The sequence below is a fragment of the Macaca nemestrina genome, chromosome 6 (assembly GCF_043159975.1).
Source record: "Macaca nemestrina isolate mMacNem1 chromosome 6, mMacNem.hap1, whole genome shotgun sequence".
NCBI classification, from domain to species: domain Eukaryota; kingdom Metazoa; phylum Chordata; class Mammalia; order Primates; family Cercopithecidae; genus Macaca; species Macaca nemestrina.
Window position 1 is genome coordinate 143359605 of NC_092130.1, and position 21086 is coordinate 143380690.

Below are 21086 nucleotides of genomic sequence, written 5' to 3' on the forward strand. Positions count from 1 at the left end.
TGGGGAGGGGGGAGGGGGGAGGGATTGCATTGGGAGTTATAACTGATGTAAATGACGAGTTGATGGGTGCTGACGAGTTGATGGGTGCAGCACAGCAACATGGCACAAGTATACATATGTAACAAACCTGCACGTTATGCACATGTACCCTAGAACTTAAAGTATAATAATAATAATAAATAAATAAATAAATAAATAAAATAAAAAATAAAAACCTTAAAAAAAAATTAAAGCTAACAGGAAACAAATAAAAACAATAACAACCAACGAACCCTCTATTTTATATTGTCACTGGCCACAAAAATGGATTCCTTTCTGGGATGCTTGAAGAAATGCAATTTGTACATTGAAGTTAAGAAATATTCTGTTGGAATGAGAACACATGGACACAGGGAGGGGAACATCACACACCGGGGACAGCTGGGGTATGGGGGGCTGGGGGAGGGATAGCATTAGGAGAAATACCTACTGTAGATGATGGGTTGATGGGTACAGCAAACCACGACGGCACGTGTATACCTATGTAACAAACCTGCACGTTCTGCACATGTATCCAAGAACTTAAAGTGTGTGTGTGTATGTATATATATATATATATATATATATATATATATATATATATATATATAAAGAAATATTCTGTTGGGTGCTTCCACAAGGAAAGGTGGAACACAACAAATCAAATAGACACTAAAGACATGACAGCAACATAAGAAATACACAAACAAATTGCAAGAAATATATTCCACCACTTCCACAAAGCAATTCTGTCACCTACCCATTCTTTGTCTTCTAACAATTCCTTCAGAATTTTATATGTCATTTCTCAAGAGACAAGAAATTATCAACTCAAGCTTACTGCCTCATGGCAGATTATCTCCCTTGCCCAAAACAAAAGACTATAAAGGGACTGAATCGAAGGAAAAGTATGTAAGGGGAACATTCCATTCAGCCAAATATATAATCACTGTGGGTGTGCAACAGGTTAATGGGGATCTAGCAAGCCTCACTGGAGAACCAGTGAAGTATCTACCTTAACGAAGTCAGCTTTACCCAGACTATTGCATATACTGGTTTATGGCCCACACTTACCCATGTTTCTGATGATAAATTTAAAAACCTAAACTTACAGAGGGCTGATGCGAACCTTGCATTTTCCAGTTTGAGTAACTCATTTGGGGAAGAGTAAGCATTTTCCATTTGATTATAAATGTCAACTTGTTTACTAGAGTTACCAAGAAAAGGAGAGCAGATTAGACATCAGCATGGTCATTGCTGCCAATCATTAAATAAGCAATCAAGGGAAGGCTAAAAGGTTTTTTGTTTTATTTTACTTTAGCTTCAGTAACTCTGCATTTGCTAACAGTTAATATGATTTCATAAAGCAAACAGAAAAGCTTAAGCAGTGTCTTTCTCAAATCCATAAATTCTGGATAGCTGATACTTTGTGCTGATTAATTTTCCCCTTGATACTTTTTGAAAAACTGATTGTCAAGATTATTTTTACAAAGTGAGTCTTTTCCAGCAACTGTATGCTGCAGAAAAATAACAGAAACTCAACAGAAGCCGAGTCCCACCTTCAGTGCTTCCATCCAGAGGAATTTTGTGTAGAGCAGCCAGTAATGAATAGAATCCCTGTGCAATCTTCCAAAAGGGCATTTTTGGGGTACATTGTTTGTATGAGAGATTCAAAGTATTAGCAGGACTGTCCTTTCTCTTCTGACTAAGCTTTGACCTATGTCTTCTACACGGCCCTGCTCTAGCACTCAGGCCAGAATGAAGTCGTCAAAATGTTTTCAGCTGCAGTGGAAAGTCCACAGGTCAAATTCTTTTTAATTACGGATGTTCCTCTGATATGATTCATTCAAAAAGCATAAAGTGAGCTCCAGGGTACTACAGCAATATGAGGCGAAATCACTTGCATTACTTAGTCATCAGTACATGAGTATAAACCACAAGCTTTTTTGGCTCAGGGCCCATTGTTTATTATGAAGGAAAACCTCAAAGCCAAAGTCAATTATAGCCATGACTTTCAATCTGACACACTTGTTAACCCTGTTAGAATGAATACGGCCCAGATGAACTCTGACCCAATCATCACAATTGCAGAATTATTAAGATTAAATAAAAGCCTTGACCAAAAAATTCCACTTGAAATGGTTCCTTTTTTTTGGTGAAGAGCTAATCGAAGTTGTTTTTGTTGTTGTTGTTGTTTTTTAAATATTAGGCACACATAAGAGGCAACAAGATGTTTCTAGATAAAGAATTTGCTATTTTCTTCATGAAATGAACATATAATATTTTAGAAAATAAACACATCTTAGGCTCATAAATAGGGTATACTGACTCATTATGCTATGTGTGAGAGTTCAAAGACTGTGTGAAGACGGAAAAAAGAACATACATGAGACCTATGGAAACTGTGAAAATAGGAAAAAAAGAGAGAGGAAAAGAGAAACAGAATTCTACAAAATTGCCATTAGCTACCTTATCACCAAATGGATAAACAAGTTACAAAGATAAAATCTTTGAAGAACACGCAGGCTTAAGACAGCCCAGGTATCACCAAAGCACTCTCTAAGTTCCCATTTATAAGATATATAACTGTGTGCCACAATTTCTATTAAAAAACATGCACAAAAGCTGTGCATTGGTGTAGCCCTGCCCAACTTCACGGATCAGGAAAACAGCCTCAGTGAAGGTAACTCACCAGGGGTGGCGGAGCTGGAGCTAAATCTCAGGACTTCTGATTCTTAGTCCAGTGTTGCCTCTGTTACACCATATCACACCGTAATCTTTTAGCTTCACTATTACTCAAGTTTTCTAGTAACTACTACCAGTTGCTTTATGATGAAAAGCAGTACACTGCACTTAGTTACAGTTATAGGCTTGATTCTGAAGCCAGAATGCTTGCATTCAAATCCCAATTTTGCCACCTGCTACCTCTGTGGCTTTGGTCAAATTATAAGTCTCAGTCTCCTTATCTGTAAAACGGGGACAATAATAACACTTGCCTCATAGGGCTGCTGTGAGGATTAAATTAATAATACATATAAAGTTTTAAAACAAGCTTGGCAGAGTATAAGTAAAATAAAAGTATCATTATTATTATATATCTTACTTTGGATATCAGGTGTTCCTCACTTCATATAATAGATGTATTTCCCAAAAGCTGTATTAGAATATATTTGCTAAATTAATTTATATGTTAAACACAACATAGCAGCTTGCTATTTTTTAAAGGAAATAATTTTGTTATGCAAATAATATTTCTTCACTATGAATTTCTATAATTGAGATAATCTAGTCAGTAAATTTGAATTTTCTTAAGGGAGAATAATTTGTTGCTTGTTTTTCATAATTACTCTTGTACTATTACCAAACATTAGTGTGCAAAACAATCACCCAGGGCACCTCTTAATATGCAGATTCCCACCCCCAATCCCACAAAAAGCCCTCTTGAGTTGGTTTAGGATGGAGTCCAGAAATCTGCATTTTTATTTTTATTTTTATTTTTATTATTTTTTTTTTGAGATGGAGTCTCGCTCTGTCGCCCAGGCCGGAGTGCAGTGGCGCAATCTCGGCTCACTGCAAGCTCCGCCTCCCGGGTTTACGCCATTCTCCCGCCTCAGCCTCCGGAGTAGCTGGGACTACAGGCGCCCGCCACCTTGCCCGGCTAGTTTTTTGTATTTTTAGTCGAGACGGGGTTTCACCGTGGTCTCGATCTCCTGACCTTGTGATCCGCCCACCTCGGCCTCCCAAAGTGCTGGGATTACAGGCGTGAGCCACCACGCCCGGCCCAGAAATCTGCATTTTTAAACACCCCCCGCCCTGCAAAAAAAAACAAAAACAAAAAACAAAAAACTACGTACATCACTCTGATGCAGGCAGTTCACAAAACCACTTTCAGAAACACTGGCTTCCACACAGGAAGACAATGGAGAGTGACAATTAGTCACCTAAATATAACTCTGGAAAAAATATATTTTCTCTCTGTGCATTTATGATTCTTCCTGACACAAATAACAAATAAACCTTTACTTGCTCACAGAGTGGCTTCTTTAAATATTGCCTACAACTCAACATGACTTTAAATGGATCCTTTATAGGTGCGAATGATATTTTCACACATACATACACACACACATTCACATATCCAGTATCAGACAAGATATGCACACTGAAAATTAAATTGACTAAACCAGCAAAAATGGCAGCCTATCTAGCAAGAAAAGTGACGTGGCTGACAGAGCTGTCATTCTGTCAGGCTGGTGGCCAGGGTCCAGGCTCCCACACACATCTATCCCTGTCTTATGTGTAAGCTAATAGCATTCTGGATCTACATCCTGCCCATTTCCCAGCCAGCTCCTTTCCTCTCCTTCCAGCAGCATCTTCTAACAAGAAACTGAAACTGAATCTGCCTATGTGTAGCTGAACAAGAGTCCTCTGTGATCCTGCTGTGTCTGAAAATTTTCATAGCTATTACATTGCTAGGGCCAGGAATGAAACTTAAATAATCAATAAAAGTAAACTCTTCAAAGACGCTTTGTTATCATCACCAGTGGATATAGGTGAGTATACGTCATGCGTAGGCAGGCACATTTGTGGAATGTCTAATTGTGCCTTTCTGTGATAAAGCGAGATACAGTAAATAAATCTTCATTTCATCACTGACAGATGTCAATTGCAGTGAAGAAAAAAAACAACCAGACACACATTATTACAATGACCTTTATGAAAAGATCCTTTTAAATATTAGCTTCCTTTCAAATACTTTGCTACTTGGCAGTAAACAGTATACTCTAGCAGGTGAATACAGGAGAAATAGTACTGAAATCCTAGCTAACCAATTACATGCCACAGCCAGCCAGTGCCATGAACTTAGTATGCAACAAATGCAAGGTGACAAAATTGGGTGGAAGCAAAGAGATGACAGCAAAATGCAGCAGCAGAAAGGAGTGTATTAGGATGACAGTGCAGTCCTCTGGAAAGCTCATTAGGTTAGGCATTAAGAGAACTAATGTCTAGCTAGTTTCAGTCATTGTTAATTGCAGATCTCTAAGCTGCAGCCTCCTCACAAGTAAAGTGAGGATATGACAATACCTGATCTACCTACCATGCAGAGCTGCTATTATTCTAGCACAAATTCATTTGTAAACATAACGGAATCACCTCTAATGCAGAAAAATATCTTTAAATATTTTGAAAGTGAACAAAAACACTTTCAGCTTCAATTAATTCCTATTTAAGTTGAAAATCTGAATGAATCATTGTCCAAAAAATATTAATTACCAAGCAGCCTCAGAAGAGTCAGAAAACTCTGAATAGACTATTTGCCAGGAGGGGACGGAAAAGAGAGAAAAATTAAGGAACTACTACTCACCCTCCACTCCACAAAAGTGTTCGCATTTTACAGGTGAATTCTATCAAATCTTTATAAAATAGATAAGTTCAAATGTATTCAAAACAGTTTGAAGGTACATATAGAAAAGAAAAATAAACAAAATTTTTAGGGAGCCAGTCTAACACCTTAGAAAGAATAAACTACAATCACATTATGGTCATATCAAAGATGCCAGGATGGCTCAGTGTTAGGAAATCTAGTAATATAATTCATCCCATTCATAGATTGAAGTAGAAAAATTCTATGATCACTTCCACAGAGATGAAGGAATTCAGTAAAGGCCTCTTGTGTTCACTGCATGGGATACTCTTCCCCTAGGTATCTGCATGGCTCACTCCCTCATTTCACTCAGGTCAAAGGTAACTTTCGTAGAGGTTCTGCCCTGACCACTGTATCTAAAATAGTGCCTTTTCTCCCCGATCACTCTATGTCCCCCTTTTATCCCTCTTTTATCTATGTCCCCCTTTTATACTATTACCATCTAATATTTATATATTTATTTAATGTCTATCTCTATTAGCATATAAGCTCCACAAAATGGTTGTATCCTACAACTTAGAACAGTATCTAACACCTAGTTGGTGTTCAGTAAATCTCTGTTGCATTAATAAAAAAAGAATTGGATTCTTTCTTAACATCTTGTGTTTTCAAACATTATCACGTTTTATGTGGAAATACCATTAGACTGAATAATGTAACTGCTGATATTTGATTTTTTTCACCTACAAAAAGGAAAATTTTGTGAGGTTTAACATAATAGAATCATTCCTGTTAAAGTTCAAATTGAAAAAAGGATGTGCACTATCACTGATGTTATTTGAAATTGTTCTGGAAGTAGTCAATGCAATTAGATAAAAAGAAATAGTAGGTATAAAAATTGGAAAGAAGGAGGTAAACTTACTACTTGCATATAATTTTATAACTGTACACCCCAAGCTAAGTGAATAAAAAATTATTTAAAACATACGTAAGAAAATATAATAAACAGCTTGATACAGAACTAATATATATAAATAACACACATATAGGTAGCTGCACAGTATTTCCATATACAAATAAGTTATAAATTTAGTGTAAGAAAAGACTCTATTTACAACAGCACAAAAAGATAAAATAAGTAGAAATAAACTTAAAAGGAAATGTGACAGGTCTATATGAAGAAAACTTAAAAGTACTACTGAGGGATATAGTGATGTGACTAGAAAGACAACTCTGTTCTCGGTTTGAAAGAATCAGTATTATAAATTCTGTCTAAATTAAGATATACATATAACTCAAGTCCACATCATTAATTTTTGAGGGGAAGGTTACTAGATAATAAAGTCATGGAGAACTGCAAGGATAGACACAGTCTCATAAGGATAATGAGAACAGGCAGCCCTACTAATAATGAAGACTGTTTGGTATTGATACTTGCAGAGCCAGACCAATTGACAGCACAGAACAGAGAACCCAGAAATTGATTAAAATTCGTAAGTACGTTAGGTATAATAAAGGTATCATTTCAATTTAATGAGGAAAATTAAAATGTACAATAAAAAATGCTACAGCAAGTGGTTAAACCAACTTGAAATAAGTAAATTAGAACTCTACTATGGTAGGTTGAAAAATGGTCCCCTTAAAGATATCCACGTTCAATCCTTGGAACCTGTGAATGTTCTCTCATTTGGAAAAAGGGTCAGTATCTTGAGATGAGGAGATAATCCTGGATTATCTTGGGTTGGCTCTAAATACTACGTAAGTATCCTTACAAGAGAGTAAAGGAGAAGACCAACACAAAGGAGAAGGCAATGTAAAGACTAGGCAACACTAAAGGGATGTGGCTATGAACTAAGGCATCAGGCAATCCTCTAGAAGCTAGAAGAGGCATAGAATGAATTTTCCCCTGGAGTCTCTGTAGAAAGTACAATCCTGCCAACATTGATTTCTGACTTCTGGCCTCTAGAACTGTGACAGAATCAATTTCTATTTTTTAAGACACCAAATTTGTGGTAACGAATATAATGACTTCACTCATTTCACTAAAATAATTCCAGGTGAATTGAAGATTTAACTCTAAAAAAAAAAAATCCATAAAAGTATTAAGTGAGAATCTGAGAGAATTTCAAGACTAATCTTGGATGGGAGATGCCTTCCTAAATAAAAACCCAAAAGTGCACCCCCCACCCCATTTCTAAATCTCACCACACTAAAATAAATTTTTTACATGAGAAAAACACCATAAACAAAGTAAAATAAAAAATAACTGGGAAAAATACTTGCCATACATGATATACAAAGGTTAACCTCCTTAATATAAATAACACAAATCAGTAAGAAAAAGACAAATAGGCAAATGAGCCCCCTTTCTACAGCCCCTCGAGAAAAGATGCTAAAAAATTATTAAAAGGCCGGTGAAAACCACAAATTATACATTTTCACCTATCAGTTTGGCAAAGATAAAAATTTCTAGTAGTTTTGCACTTGTGGGCAAATATGTATATCCAAAGATACTAATTTCAGTATCGTTTATGAAAGAAAAAGGCTGAAAACAATGTAACTTGTCATTCAAGAGGGTACAGTTTTTATAAAAGCATAATATAGCCATACAATTGAATAGTTACATAAAGTAAAAAGAATGAGCTAAATATGTCTGGATGGAGCTGGCCCGATCTTGCAATGTACACTAAGTAAAAAACAAAACCACAAATCAGTGTGTAAAACATGCTATATACCTGCATTTTTAAACAAACAATGTATCTACACGTATCTCTCTCTCTGGGAGGATATATAATAACTTGCAGCAGTTGGTATCTCCAAGTAGTAGAATGAAGGAACTGGGGTTAAGTGAAAGAAAGGCTTTCAAATTTCCATTGTGTACCTTTAGTACCACTGGATTTTTTGTTTGTTTGTTTTTACCGTGTGTATGTACTACTTTAGATCTCAGACATGAAAACCACATACTAAATTGAAGTTACTCCTTTATCAAAATAACTCATTATTAGATGTCAGAACAATAACCTGAAAATTCTAAGGCCAGGTTCCTGGTCTGGATTCCAGCAATGACTTGTTATCCAGCAGGTTTTAAAAGCTATCTTCTGGATGTTTCATTTTCTCCAGTGGTAAGTTAGGTCTTTGACACCTTCTAATTATACATTGCTAATATTGCTATATTATACATTGCTAATATCAACGAATAATCAGCAAACAGTATTTATATCAATATTTTTGAAGACATCTCAATGATTTGTGTGTAAACATAGACACACATATTTGGAGCAGTTAGCCATCGAAATAACGTACACCATGTTTAACAAAATTTAAACTATGACTGTTTTCTTAACAAATCTTTAGTATGTTTCTAAACAAGGTTTCTGAAGTATAAAAACAATCCCTAATAATGGAAAATACCTCATTAAAAACAGAAGTGTCAACACAGACATAATCTATAAATTTATCTGACTGCCGATGATGTGTTGACATGGATTAATTTATACACACATAAATACTATTCAAATGAAGGCTAAAGCATGCATTTCGCTGGCCAGCCTTGATATGACCTCTTAGTTGTTGTGATATTATACAATTCACTGTTCAGAGATGTTCCATCTGTATTGCTTATTAATATAAATTGGGAACAACCACCATTGACATTACATAGTCTGTTCTGCTACAGTACATATAGCAGAGGACACAGTGCTTCCCCTCGACTGCCTCAAATCCTTTTAGCATCAGAGATGTTCCATCTGTATTGTTCATTAATATAAATCGTGAACAACCACCATTGACATCACATAGTCTGTTCTGCTACAGTACATATAGCAGAGGACACAGTGCTTCCCCTCGACTGCCTCAAATCCTTTTAGCATTACTGGGCAATGTGCTTTCACTCGCAGCAGGAGCATCTACCTCTAAAACGCTGGAGAGCTGACAGTGCCTGAAGTGTCTTTCCCAACCCCATCTCCTACCATCACCAATGACCAACAAATAAGGGAGTATAAATACTCCAGCTGCCATGTCCCTGACCAGGACAACTCTGACCACAGTCTCCAGGGTTACCCTGCAGGATTAAGGCAAAGTGACTCTCCCTGAGACTTGGCACACTTGACGGCTTCATGACACATCTCTACTCCCTACTGATGTTCTCTGGGAACATATCCTAATAATTCATCTTTATATAAATCTTGATCTCAGGGCCTGCTTCTAAGGAATGCGTGCTAAGATGATGTGTTTTTATTTGAAGCAATGTAGCTCCTAATAATGAGTAGATAGGGGACTGGGAGCAGTATAAAGGTGGAGTCGGTTAATAAAAGACTTTTTCCAGCATGTTAATGTTTTAAAAAGTAATCAGCATCCAGTTTTCTCACAATTAAAGACAAAACTTTAGGAATACATAAAGACATCAAGAAAAAAACTTGAATATACCTCCAACAATACAAAAATACATGTCTGTAAGTCTACTCACTATAGCATTGTTAGTACTTACAAAATACTGAAACAACCTAAATATCCATACATAGAAGAATGGTTGAATTAACTATGATAAATTCATACAATGGAGTACGATGCAACTATGAAAATCAATGAGAGTGAGCTCTATGGACTGATGTAGTGTTTTCTAGGGCATACTTCTATGTGAAAAAGAAGCAAAGCCAACAAAAGCAAATTAATATGACTAAATTTATATCAAGTCTTACACCAGAATATATATAAATTTTTAAGTCAATCATACCTCAATAAAGATGGGGGATGAAAAGCAGCTAAAATACTAAACTGATCAATTCAAATTTCAAAAATGGCATAACAAAAAAAGTTGCTGACATATTTATAAATAGTATTCTCAAAGTTCATTTAAAGTTAAATTTCATACTAAAATGTTAATGAAGAAACATTTAGATAACCAACTACTTTGTGGATAATCACAGATTAGCAATAATTTTGTGATAAAAGTTGGTTGTGGGTAGTATTTATACATTGAAAATGGTGACATTTTACTCTATACATGTGTTCATATGTTGTAACTACACTTCACCAAAGATTTTCAAATGGAACTTAGACCAAAAAAAGAAAAAAAGATGATTTAAATTATGCTATCCTTCATGTAGGAAATATGGGGATGTAAGAAGATACTTACATATCTGCTCAAGAAATACACGAAACATACACCAGGAACTAAAGAGATTATTTAGCTACAAGGGTGGATAGGAAAGGGACTGAAAAAAGGGGGACTGGGAATAGCAAAAGGGGAGCAGGAATGAAGAGGAAGAGACATTTCTCTAAGTAAATCTCTTTTAAAGCTCTGACTCCTAGAACCATAGTAATATTTCACACACTCCAAAAAAATAAACAGGAAGTGAAGGAAACCCAAAAAAGCGATATAAACACTAATAAATGAACCTAACTGCATTTCAAATGACTAACATAGCCACAATCACTGGGGTGGTGAAGAAAATATACTTTAAGGCTAAAGATGAGAAGAACTGTAAACAAACTATGCCATGTAGATAGGAAAAGTGATTCTTACAGGGATATGGGTTAGCAATTCTAAAATTAGTTAATGTATATGCCAGAACTAAACAAATCAGAGCTGGGTTTCTCATTAATGGAGAAAGAAGTTACAAATACAGAAAGGGGAAAAGTCAGGGAACCTGTGATACAGGACTGAAATCAGAAACATTAATTAAAACTCATGGTTTTAAAAAATATAACTACAGATTATATGATACATTCAGAAACACAGATGTGTGTAGATGGGTAGCTTAGTATGCATACACGTATTTCCTAGCTTTGTCACCAGAGAGGACCTAGAAGCAATGGCAGTCTAGTAGCAAGGAGCACATCCAGCACACAGCCCTTGGTTTCTAACCACCATTCTCCAACAAAAGGAGCCACGGCTCTTTAGAGAAGTGGTCGATTCCAGAATGTGGGTAAGAAAAACAAAGATAAATCTGTAACATCTTGTGGTGCCAGAAAGTAAGGAAGTACTAAAAAGATATATAGGGGCTTGAGAAAGATGACAGGAGCCATTCTGAAGGAGCTTCTATTGGCCAAAGCTGGAACAATTTGAGCAACAAACTAAATGATAGTATTGGATTTTAACTCACAGAATAAAGTAAGAGACCATACCAATATTTTAAAAATACTTGAAAAATAAATAAATGTGGAAGAAGGAACAACTGTTTCTCTAGGTAGTATTCCAATTAATAAACACAGAAGGAGAGAGGGAAACAGAAAACCACCATTAAGCAAACACCATAGTAATAACTGTTATAGGCAAATTCATTCATGGATGATAAAATCAGACAGCAAAATTGAGGAGAAACAGGATTTGCATAGTCTTAAAATATCACTTCCAAGAAGTGATCAACTGAAAATAGAATGAAATAGAAATAGAATGAAAGCAACTTTACAGTGGAGAAACTTGGCAGATACAACCTTCAGCAAGTGGCCAAAGTTAGCATCACCAGTAATAAGACATCCACTGAGAAGGACACAACATCTCTCTTGTGTTATTTTTGCCAAACATGCATGGTCTCATTCCAAATATAAGAAAATATCAAGCAAACCCCAAATGAGGGAAAGTCTACACAATAACTGACCAGTATTCATTAAAGCATCAAAATCATGAAAGACAGGAAACGTAACTGTTATGATAGGAGGAGACTAAGTGCGATGTGGAATCCTGGAACAGAGAAGGAACACGAGTGAAAAACTGGCAAAAACTAACTGAGGTCTATAGTCTAGTTAATAGTTTTTTGTTTGTTTGTTTTGAGGCAGGGTCTCACTCTGTCACCCAAGCTAGAACGCAGTGGTATGATCCTGGCTCACTGAAACCTCCGCCTCCTGGGTTCAAGCAATTCTCCTGCCTCAGCCTCCCGAGTAGCTGTGATTACAGGCGCACGCCACCACGCCTGGCTAATTTTTGTATTTTAGTAGAGATGTGCTGCCAGGCTGGTCTTGAACCCCTGACCTCAAGTGACCTGTCTGCCTCAGCCTCCCAAAGTGCCAGGATTACAAGCATGAGCTAATGCACCTGGCCTAGTTAATAGTATTATACTAATGTTAGTTTTATAGTTTTGATAATTAATTGCACTAAGATTATGTAAAGTATTAAATTAGGAGGAAGCTGGGTGAACAGTATGTATGTACTCTCTGTACTATTTCTGCAACTTTCCTAAAAATCTAAAATTAAATCAAAAAGTTTAAAAATTTAGAAACTGAAAATTCTGGTCAGGTGCAGAGGCTCATGCCCATAATCCCAGCACTTTGGGAGTCTGAGGTTGGAGGACTACTTGAGACCGGAAGTTCAAGACCAGCCTGGGCAACATAGTGAGACCCTGTCTCTATAAAAAATTAAAACATTAGTTGGGTGTGGCGGTGCATGCTTGTCATGCTAGCTACCCAGGAGGGTGAGGAAGGAGAATCCTTTGAGCTCAGGAGTTTGAGGTTACAGTGAGCTATGATCATGCCACTGCACTCCAGCATGGGCAACCAGAGCAAGATCCTGACTCTAAATAAATAAGTAAAAATAAAAACGGAAAATTCTATAATAGTACCTATCTTTAATGTAAACGTAGCTGGTTTGGTGGCTTTAAGAACTGCTACCTATTCATCCGTGCTAAGCTATCTGAGGGAATACGAGCAGGCAGGATCTACTCTGCAGTGTTACTTACATATACAGCTCTATAAATAAAAGTGAGTTCATAATATCAGACCTACAAACTGCTTCATTTGCTTTTAACCCTCCTCAACTAACATAATGCACATAAGCAGTGATTTGTTTGTTGTTTTAATCATAGGCAGGATGGGCTTCACATAATGGTTTACACCATGCTACAACTCTGATGGAACAGGGCCTAGTTTTAAAATTCATGATTTTAGAGTTTTATGATACAAACAAATGCCTAGGCTTAAGGACCATGAGTATCTGGCCTATTTTTCATATCTAAGTATGAAATAAGAAATAGACAAGTTAGAACTCAAAAACAACATTGTTATGTTCTCCCCAATTCATTAAACATAACAATTTTCCTATTTTAATAAGCTATATTCTCACTTGGAATATGCTGGAGAAACCCAATATGGGTTGTCTTCTGCTGCTTTGGCATGACGCAAAATGGCTTCCCGAGGATTACTGTCATCGGTCTTGTCCAAAGCAATGTTCTTCACAATATAGGAAGAGAGAGTGCCCCCGTGGGTTCCAACTCGGCCACCACGACCTGTAGCAAAAGAAAAAAAATCAAATTAGAAACTGAATGAGCATGAGGATACACAGGTATATCTGTGTACACTGTACTTATCTGAGCACAAATCTCAAGAGTACTTGAGTATCATCCTTTCAGCTTACATTTATGACAATCAGAACCAAAGAGATCACCAAACCTCAACTTCCCCATAACACTTTTAAATAGGAAGAGATTTTTTTGTTATGTCTCAGTTGCTTAAACTTACAGAATCGTACCAACATAGAAAAAATTACAATTTGCCATATATGTGCTTAAAAAAGTTCCTCTGGCATCAACATTTAGAATTCAATTAATAAAAATAACCAATATTCATTAGATGCTATTTAAATGAACATTATCTTAGGGCTTGGCATCTTCCAAATACCTTACAGGTACTTTGCTGAGTATTACAAGAGAAAACAAATAAGCTGAACATACTGATTCATGTTGCTCTGCTGTACTATAATCTCCCTAAGAAATAGGAACCTCTTTAAGGGCAGGGATTTGTTCCCCACTGGATCTCTAGCAGCTAGTATAGTGACTGGTACTCAGAAAGATGTAGGACATTTTAGGAAGATAAACATATGAAAAGCCAAATAACACTAAAAGATTCATTTCATAAAACAAGATAAGAAGAAACTAAATAAGGCAGGAAATAATTAACTGTGAGATAATTTGTATGGCCAGTAACTATTATGGCACTTAGAAGAAGACAGCACTTCAGGCTCAGGCGGTTGAACAGGTCTTTATGAAAGAGATGGATCCAATTTGTGAAAGCTCAGGAGGTAAACAAGGTTATTTTCAACAAGCAGAATGGGTTAAGTACAAAAATACATTGCTTCAGTGGGTATTTGGGGACAAGACTGAACCAACAGTAATCTCAGAAGATCAGAGCAGGAAAGAAGTAAGGTGTAAAGCTACAGGGGTAGATTTGATTTGGACTGTATAGAACCTTGAATCTCTGGAAAGACAGTTGGACAGCGGGAAGCTTATGAAGGTTTGGAGGCTGTAGCAACATGAAAAGCTAACGGAGTTGGGGATTAAAGCTGTGTATAAGACAAATAGAAGTGAGGTGGGAGAGAGGGAGTGACTTGAGACTAAGGTGCCTAGTTAGAAGGGTTCACAATAATCCAAGAAAGAATATTATTTGGAAACTGCAGTTAGGATGGTGTTAGAAAAAAAATGAAAAAAAAATTACAATAGATATGCAAAATGTTTTCTATGCTGAAGGAGCAGACCAAATAGAAACTACATAGATGATAACAGAAAATGAAATTCTAACGAAGGTATGTGCTATACTATTAGCCAGTGCTGCTTGGCTTTCTTCTGGTACCTACTTCTTAAAAATGCTAAAGACTTTTATCCATCTTCTAGTGATATCAACACAAATCTAAATGATGGCCACTTTCTGCCTTGTGTGAAACCTAATCCAGCCTGGATTCTGGTAAAAGTGCCCAGTGTTGTATATTAAGCCAATATTGAGAGCAGTGGTTTTAACACTGGGTTCCAAGTTCCACTGAGCCCCCAAGTTCCACTGAGGCCAGCTAGGAAAACTCAAGCTGCAGACCAAGCAGAAAGGGCCCCAGTCTTCCTCCCTATTTCAGCATAGCAGCTCAATTTTTATCCGCTTTATACATCTGGATTCTGCATCAGTTCTTCTGCAGCTAAAAAGAAAACATTTTTAAAAAACACTAGTAAAATCTCTCTGAAGACAAAGAAGCATCCAGGCCCAAAAGACTGTCCCAATTTTATATCAATTACCCCACCCTGCCTCTGAACTCCCTCTGCAGGTCACTAGCTGGATCACAGTCACCTGGGCCTGCTACAGGAGGTTCGGGTTTATGCGACTTCAGGGGATCCAGTCTGTCCTTCTCCAGCTGTTTCCTTGTACTCCGTTGGCGGGGCTCACGGAACATAGGCAAGGCATGAGCTACAAGAAGTCACATTTGAAAAATTTCATTATAAGAATAATCTTTCCATCCAAAAACATAGCTAAAAAGCATGACTAACTGAAAGATGAAATGGAAGTCACAATGACAGCCTTCATCTAATAATAAAAGACAGTCTTACTGTAACCAATTAGCCAATTTTGCTTGAGACCAGACTCATTGCTCACCTCTCCCGGCAGCTAACAGCACTCAGGAAATACTGTTAAATATTGTCACGGAAACATCGGTGAGGTTCCCCATCTCCCAAACCATGGGTAGCAGTTAAAACTTCATTACTGCGGTTTTGAAAAGAAACACATATTGGGACTGCCTCTTATTTTTTTCTTACAGGACCCAAATGTAAATAATGCCAATAGCTTGCTGTCAGTCCTGAAGTCTCCTCAGATGTCTCATAAACACTGGAATCACTTCACACGTTTCTGAAATGTGACCACCTCTCAGGAGGAGTTGACAACACTGAGTAACCGGAAGGGAGGAACACTTACCCCACTAAAACTGGGATAAAGGTTGCCATGAATGCAAGGGGTGCCTAAATCTCTTGGCGTGGGGACTTAATGGGGCCTTATCCCTCCTGCTATATGGTAGCAAAATAAGAAAATAAGAACCAAAGCAATATGTGTTCAATTGCTGTTGCTGTTTACTCAATGTCAAAATTAAATTTCAGAATATAAAAGATTGTAAGAATTTAAAAGGAAAACAGTATAATATTCTAGGGGAAAAGGAAAGAGTTATTAGGGAAGTATTAAATAACTCTCTTTTTCTTGCCCCCAAAAAGTACCAGCACAATTTCTTTTGACTCTTACATGCAGATTAAACCCCTTTTAAAAGAAACTTTTCCCAGGGGACCAGGGGAAGGAAGGGAAAGGTTAAAGGGAATTTATAATATCAATAAAATGTCTATGACACCTCAAACCTTCTACCTTCTACCTATACTGCCAACTAGGGCCGGACCATATCACTCACCAGTAAAACATGCCTGCCTTGAGTCAGGGGAGCTGAGAAACACAGCCACCGGTCACTCAGTTGGGCAACACAACACAACAGTATTTTTAGGAGGAGGAAAAATAGCTTTTCACTTCAAACGACTGGAGGAATTTAAGTAGGCCGCATGTAATTACATGAGCTAGACTGGTTATGACAGTGACTTTAACACTTCTACTCTTGCAAAAAGTATCATGGGATCTCTTTACTGGTCATAAGCTCCAAGGGACTTGGTCTCATATGAGACCCACCACCAGTGAGAAAACCCGGCAGTACAGCGCCCCCTGGGCTCCAGACTGAGTCACTGATAAAGTCCACAGGGCCATCTGCTAACGATAATCGCTGTAGTATCCATTCTTTCTTTCCTAGCTGTCACCTGTTGCAGGTTTGAGATTGTGGCTCTGGGAACACATATCTACCAGATTAATGAGGTTGTGTGACATATCTGAGAGAAACCACTCTGCCCTAGTAACCTTTCTACTCATACCCCAGGTAGTTAATTTTATATACAAATTACTGCGGATCAGTCTAGCACATGGTCATAGAATTTCAGAGGAAGCTGGAACAGACCCTTCCTCTAGTTGCCGTACTCTCCTGATTAAAAGTTAAGTTGTTCAACATCACATTGCCAGTCAGTGGTGGAACTGGACAAACCCAGGCCTCCTGATTCCAAGACCAGCACTCTTTCTTGTTTACACTTAGAACAGACTGTTACTCTTGAAAAAACTGCTATAATGTATTGGGCTCACATAGGCTTTTTCCTTTTGGGTTGAAAGCTGCAGAAATAACCCTGTCTCTGTGATGAGTCACAAAAGCCAAAGAGGTTAGCTGTTACATGACTCCTGGTCCTATCCAGATGAATGGGCAATTTTGTAATATATGCCTGAATTCTGAGGGCTTTCTCTGTCTCTAAAGCTATGCAATCAAAACCACATGAGAGCAGAAGAGAGATGCATGATTGAGAGGCATGTTAACGACTTACGGGTGATGATGTAGTCCTGAGTTAGAGTCTCAGCTTGTTTTGCCTTCCGCTGGGTTTTAACCACACATAATTTTGCTCCCCTGAGGGGTGTAAAAGCAAATTGTTTTCTTTACTTGGTCTTAGAAACAGAAAATTTCATGTTGAAAACATGAGATACTTTCAGGAACATACTCTGTGCATGTACTTCATCTACACAAGTCCTTGACCTTCTGAGGGATGGCAACAGATGGGTTCTCAGTGATAAAAGCTTAAATTTATGGAAAAGCAAGTCTGTCAGTCAGTGGTTATTACCAAGCAAGAGGGTTGGAGAGGTAACAGGGCAACAGGACACAAGTTTACAAAGCCTACAGGAATAATGTGAAATTTTAAGATCTTAATAAAATTACCCAACCTTTTAACTCTAAAGGTCATAGGGTTAAAATTTTAGTTTATGTCTCGGATGAAAGCAACCTGGGTGGTCTACACCCCAAATGGCATATGTCCACTTTTCAAATACAAGCGTACAAGTGTCTGGAACTGAGTTGGCTTGGCAGTGTTGCCAAGGGGCTACGGCCCAAGAATGTGTGGGATTAACCAAAAATGTGCTTAGAACATTGCACTTCTCCTTAGTAGTAGAGCGTTATCCTTTACAAGAGAAGTAAATACAAATAAGTAAATTTCTTAAAGCAAAGCTTCCACAGAAAGTGTCTTCTAAATGGGTGCTATGAAATGAGGCTCATCATTTTCTCAAGTGAAGCAGACTCGAATCCGAAGTACATTAGCATTTTTAATTTCTTTTTTAAAAAACAAATAAAATCCTATTTGTTTTCAAATACCATAAATATACTTTATTGTATAAGGCCAGGATTCCAACTCTAGTCCAGGAAGCTCTGAAGGAAGACGGGGCTGTCTGCTTCTATTCAGAGCAAAATTATGGCCAATGAATATTCATCAATAGAGGGTGGCTTTCCTTTCCTCAAAGGAGGTGGGACCTTAAAACAAGTTCATATGGGACCCCAGTGATTTTCACATGTGAATTTTAATGCTAGTTAACCAAGTCTTACTCTAAAGAAAGAGCTAATCAGTCACTGTACTTTAAGAGAGAGAAACAAAACCATTTTTTTTGGGTGATGACACATATCCGTCTTTGTGCCTAAGCAAAATGGAAATAACTGAGGAACTGACTGAACCTCTAGTTACATTTTCAGACTTTTGAAATACAGTGGTATACTTAAGTCTGAAACTTGGGTGGGCATGGGGGTGGAAGGGAAACGTATCTGTGCTGTCCTTTTCTGCGGGCAGAGAATAATCTTGCCAAACACCCAAACCAGTAACTGCTAGAAGCCAAAAAAGAAAGAAGCGAAATGGACAAGCTGATTCCATTTCCTGTAAGTGGTTAGTTCCCTGCTTTGTTAATCTCTTACATGTACCGCTGCTAATGCCTCTGTCCAGGGTGGTATGCAAAGTAGGCAGAACATTTTTCCCCCTTGCACTCAACATTTCAGCTAAACAACTGCAAATCCCCAGGAAACTTTCGCTTTGAATTCAGTGTGGATCAAGGGCGATATTCAAATCCTTTTTAAAGCACAATATCAGGAGTTTGAGGCTTTACTTTGTGCCAGCTGCATTTTCTAAATGGGTGGATCTCCATCAAAGTGGGAAATGAATAAAAGCGGGGGGTGGGAGGGAAATCCCTCCCCCCCAGTTGTTGTCATCCATCTAAAACAGGCAATACTTATGAAATACCTCTGACTCTTGTTGGGGTCGTAATAGACTTTAGCCAATCCATTTCCAGTTCCAACCATGATCTGGTTCAGCTTTGGATGCCACAGGCAGCGAACAACACTCTGCAAAGGAAAGGTGCAGTGGCTGACTAAAGAGGCCAGATAAAAATGGAAACAATCCTGCTAGTACTTTGATGACTAGTCTACTATATCAAATATCATCCTGATGGTTTACCTCTAACTTTTATACATTTTCTTTTAAACCATAAAGTTGTGTTCCTGAAGTTAAGTTCCATTCCATCACTTATTATCTGGGTGATACTCCATAAAAATAAAAAAGATGTTCTCTTCCTGACATTATCTCCCTTTCTGGACAGCCTTGAAACCGCAAAATTAGGTTTCCCAGGTCCATTACCACGTGAGGCTGGCATCATGAAATGCTAGATCCACATAACTCAGTTACACTTACCACTGAAGTGGATTTCATGCTGTTACACACATACAATATGTCCCTCTGGACGGCAGATTGAGACCAGGTGGTTATTGTTTTTAGTTCACAAAGATCCAAATCTCATAAAGCTTTTTCAAAAACAATATACATTTGTAGGCACTTAATAATGTCTCCCTATCTATGAGATAAAACAGCAGGATAACAGCAGAAGTAAAACAGATACAAAATATGAAGACTTGACATTAACCTGAATGAAAAGTAGTTTAAGAGAAGGTTCACTGGAAGTTATGATCCTATGAATTCATTACTGGTGAGGAAAATAAGTGGTGCTCTGGGACTGAAAAGAACCACAAGTTCTCAGTGAGAACTATACCCTGTTTTTAATTTTTGTCTGTGGTAAGAGGGCAGAGGTGGGAGGGATAGCGTGGATAGAATTAAACAGAAAAAAGATGAAGCTAATGTTGGTAAACAGAAACCCCATGTACTAGGTTCTATAGAACTCACTCTGATAGAACAAGATATGAGTGGAAGCATTAAATCAATGATTATTAATAATCTATCACTTGCCAAACTATATATAGGGACTAAAGGGGAAAAGGGTACGATTAGATATTAGCATTTTATAGGTCTAGTGGTAAAATGAAAATCATGACTACTGTCTCCTAAATCTACTTTGGGCTGAATTTCTTTGGTTCCTTGTCTCTAATCATTCCACTCTTTTGTTAAGATAGAATATCTTGAAATCTCTGAGATCCTTTTCGATAGAATATTAACTCCCAGCTGGGCATGGTGGCATGTGCCTGTAGTCCCAGCTACTCAGGAGGCCGAGGCACAGAAGATCGCTTGAGCCTAGGAGTTTGAGGCTTCAGTGAGCTATGATTGTGCCACTGCATTCCAGCCTGGGTGACAGAGTGCAAAGGGAGGGAGGGAGGGAGGGAAGGTAAAAATTCAGACTCCCATGTGAATGGTAAAAAAAATATGCAAAAAAATAGGTAAATGGCTACAAACCCTTACCTGATATTCCAGAGGAATTAAGGAGAAAGCTGAAAAGAGTCTACAAGACATTTATTTAATTCATATCTGATTTAACAGACTTACTCTAGAAGAGTGGTTCTTAATCTATGTACCACTGAAGAGGACTGGGATATTGTACAGAGAAAATCAAATCAGAATGGCTGTGTTTTCCCCATTAGTTGGGGGGAAAATTAAGTTAAAAGGGCAGGTTTTCACAGTTTAGGCTTTCTTTCCACAATTTTTCTCAAATCTATGGTACCTGCTACTCAGGTTAGCAAGTGCTAAAAGATGATAAAACAAATATAATAGTGAGTAAATATTAACAGAAAAACTTGAAAAAATAAGATATATTTAATTTGATAGTTTGGGTATTCTGGGGAGGGGGGTTGTTGTTGCTT

General features: G+C 37.5%; 1 protein-coding gene across 6 annotated transcripts in view; it reads right to left on the minus strand.

The window, feature by feature from the left end:
• LOC105473089 (WD repeat domain 70) overlaps positions 1–21086 on the minus strand; it is a 388018-nt gene that overhangs the window by 18850 nt on the left and 348082 nt on the right. For all 6 annotated transcript variants that reach the window (XM_011726713.2, XM_011726718.3, XM_011726712.3 and 3 more), the window contains 4 exons: positions 19246–19346; positions 17521–17600; positions 15422–15538; positions 13440–13602 (listed from right to left, as the gene is read on the minus strand). In XM_011726713.2, coding sequence (XP_011725015.1) covers positions 13440–13602; positions 15422–15538; positions 17521–17600; positions 19246–19346 — 461 coding nt within the window. The remainder of the gene's footprint in view (positions 1–13439; positions 13603–15421; positions 15539–17520; positions 17601–19245; positions 19347–21086) is intronic.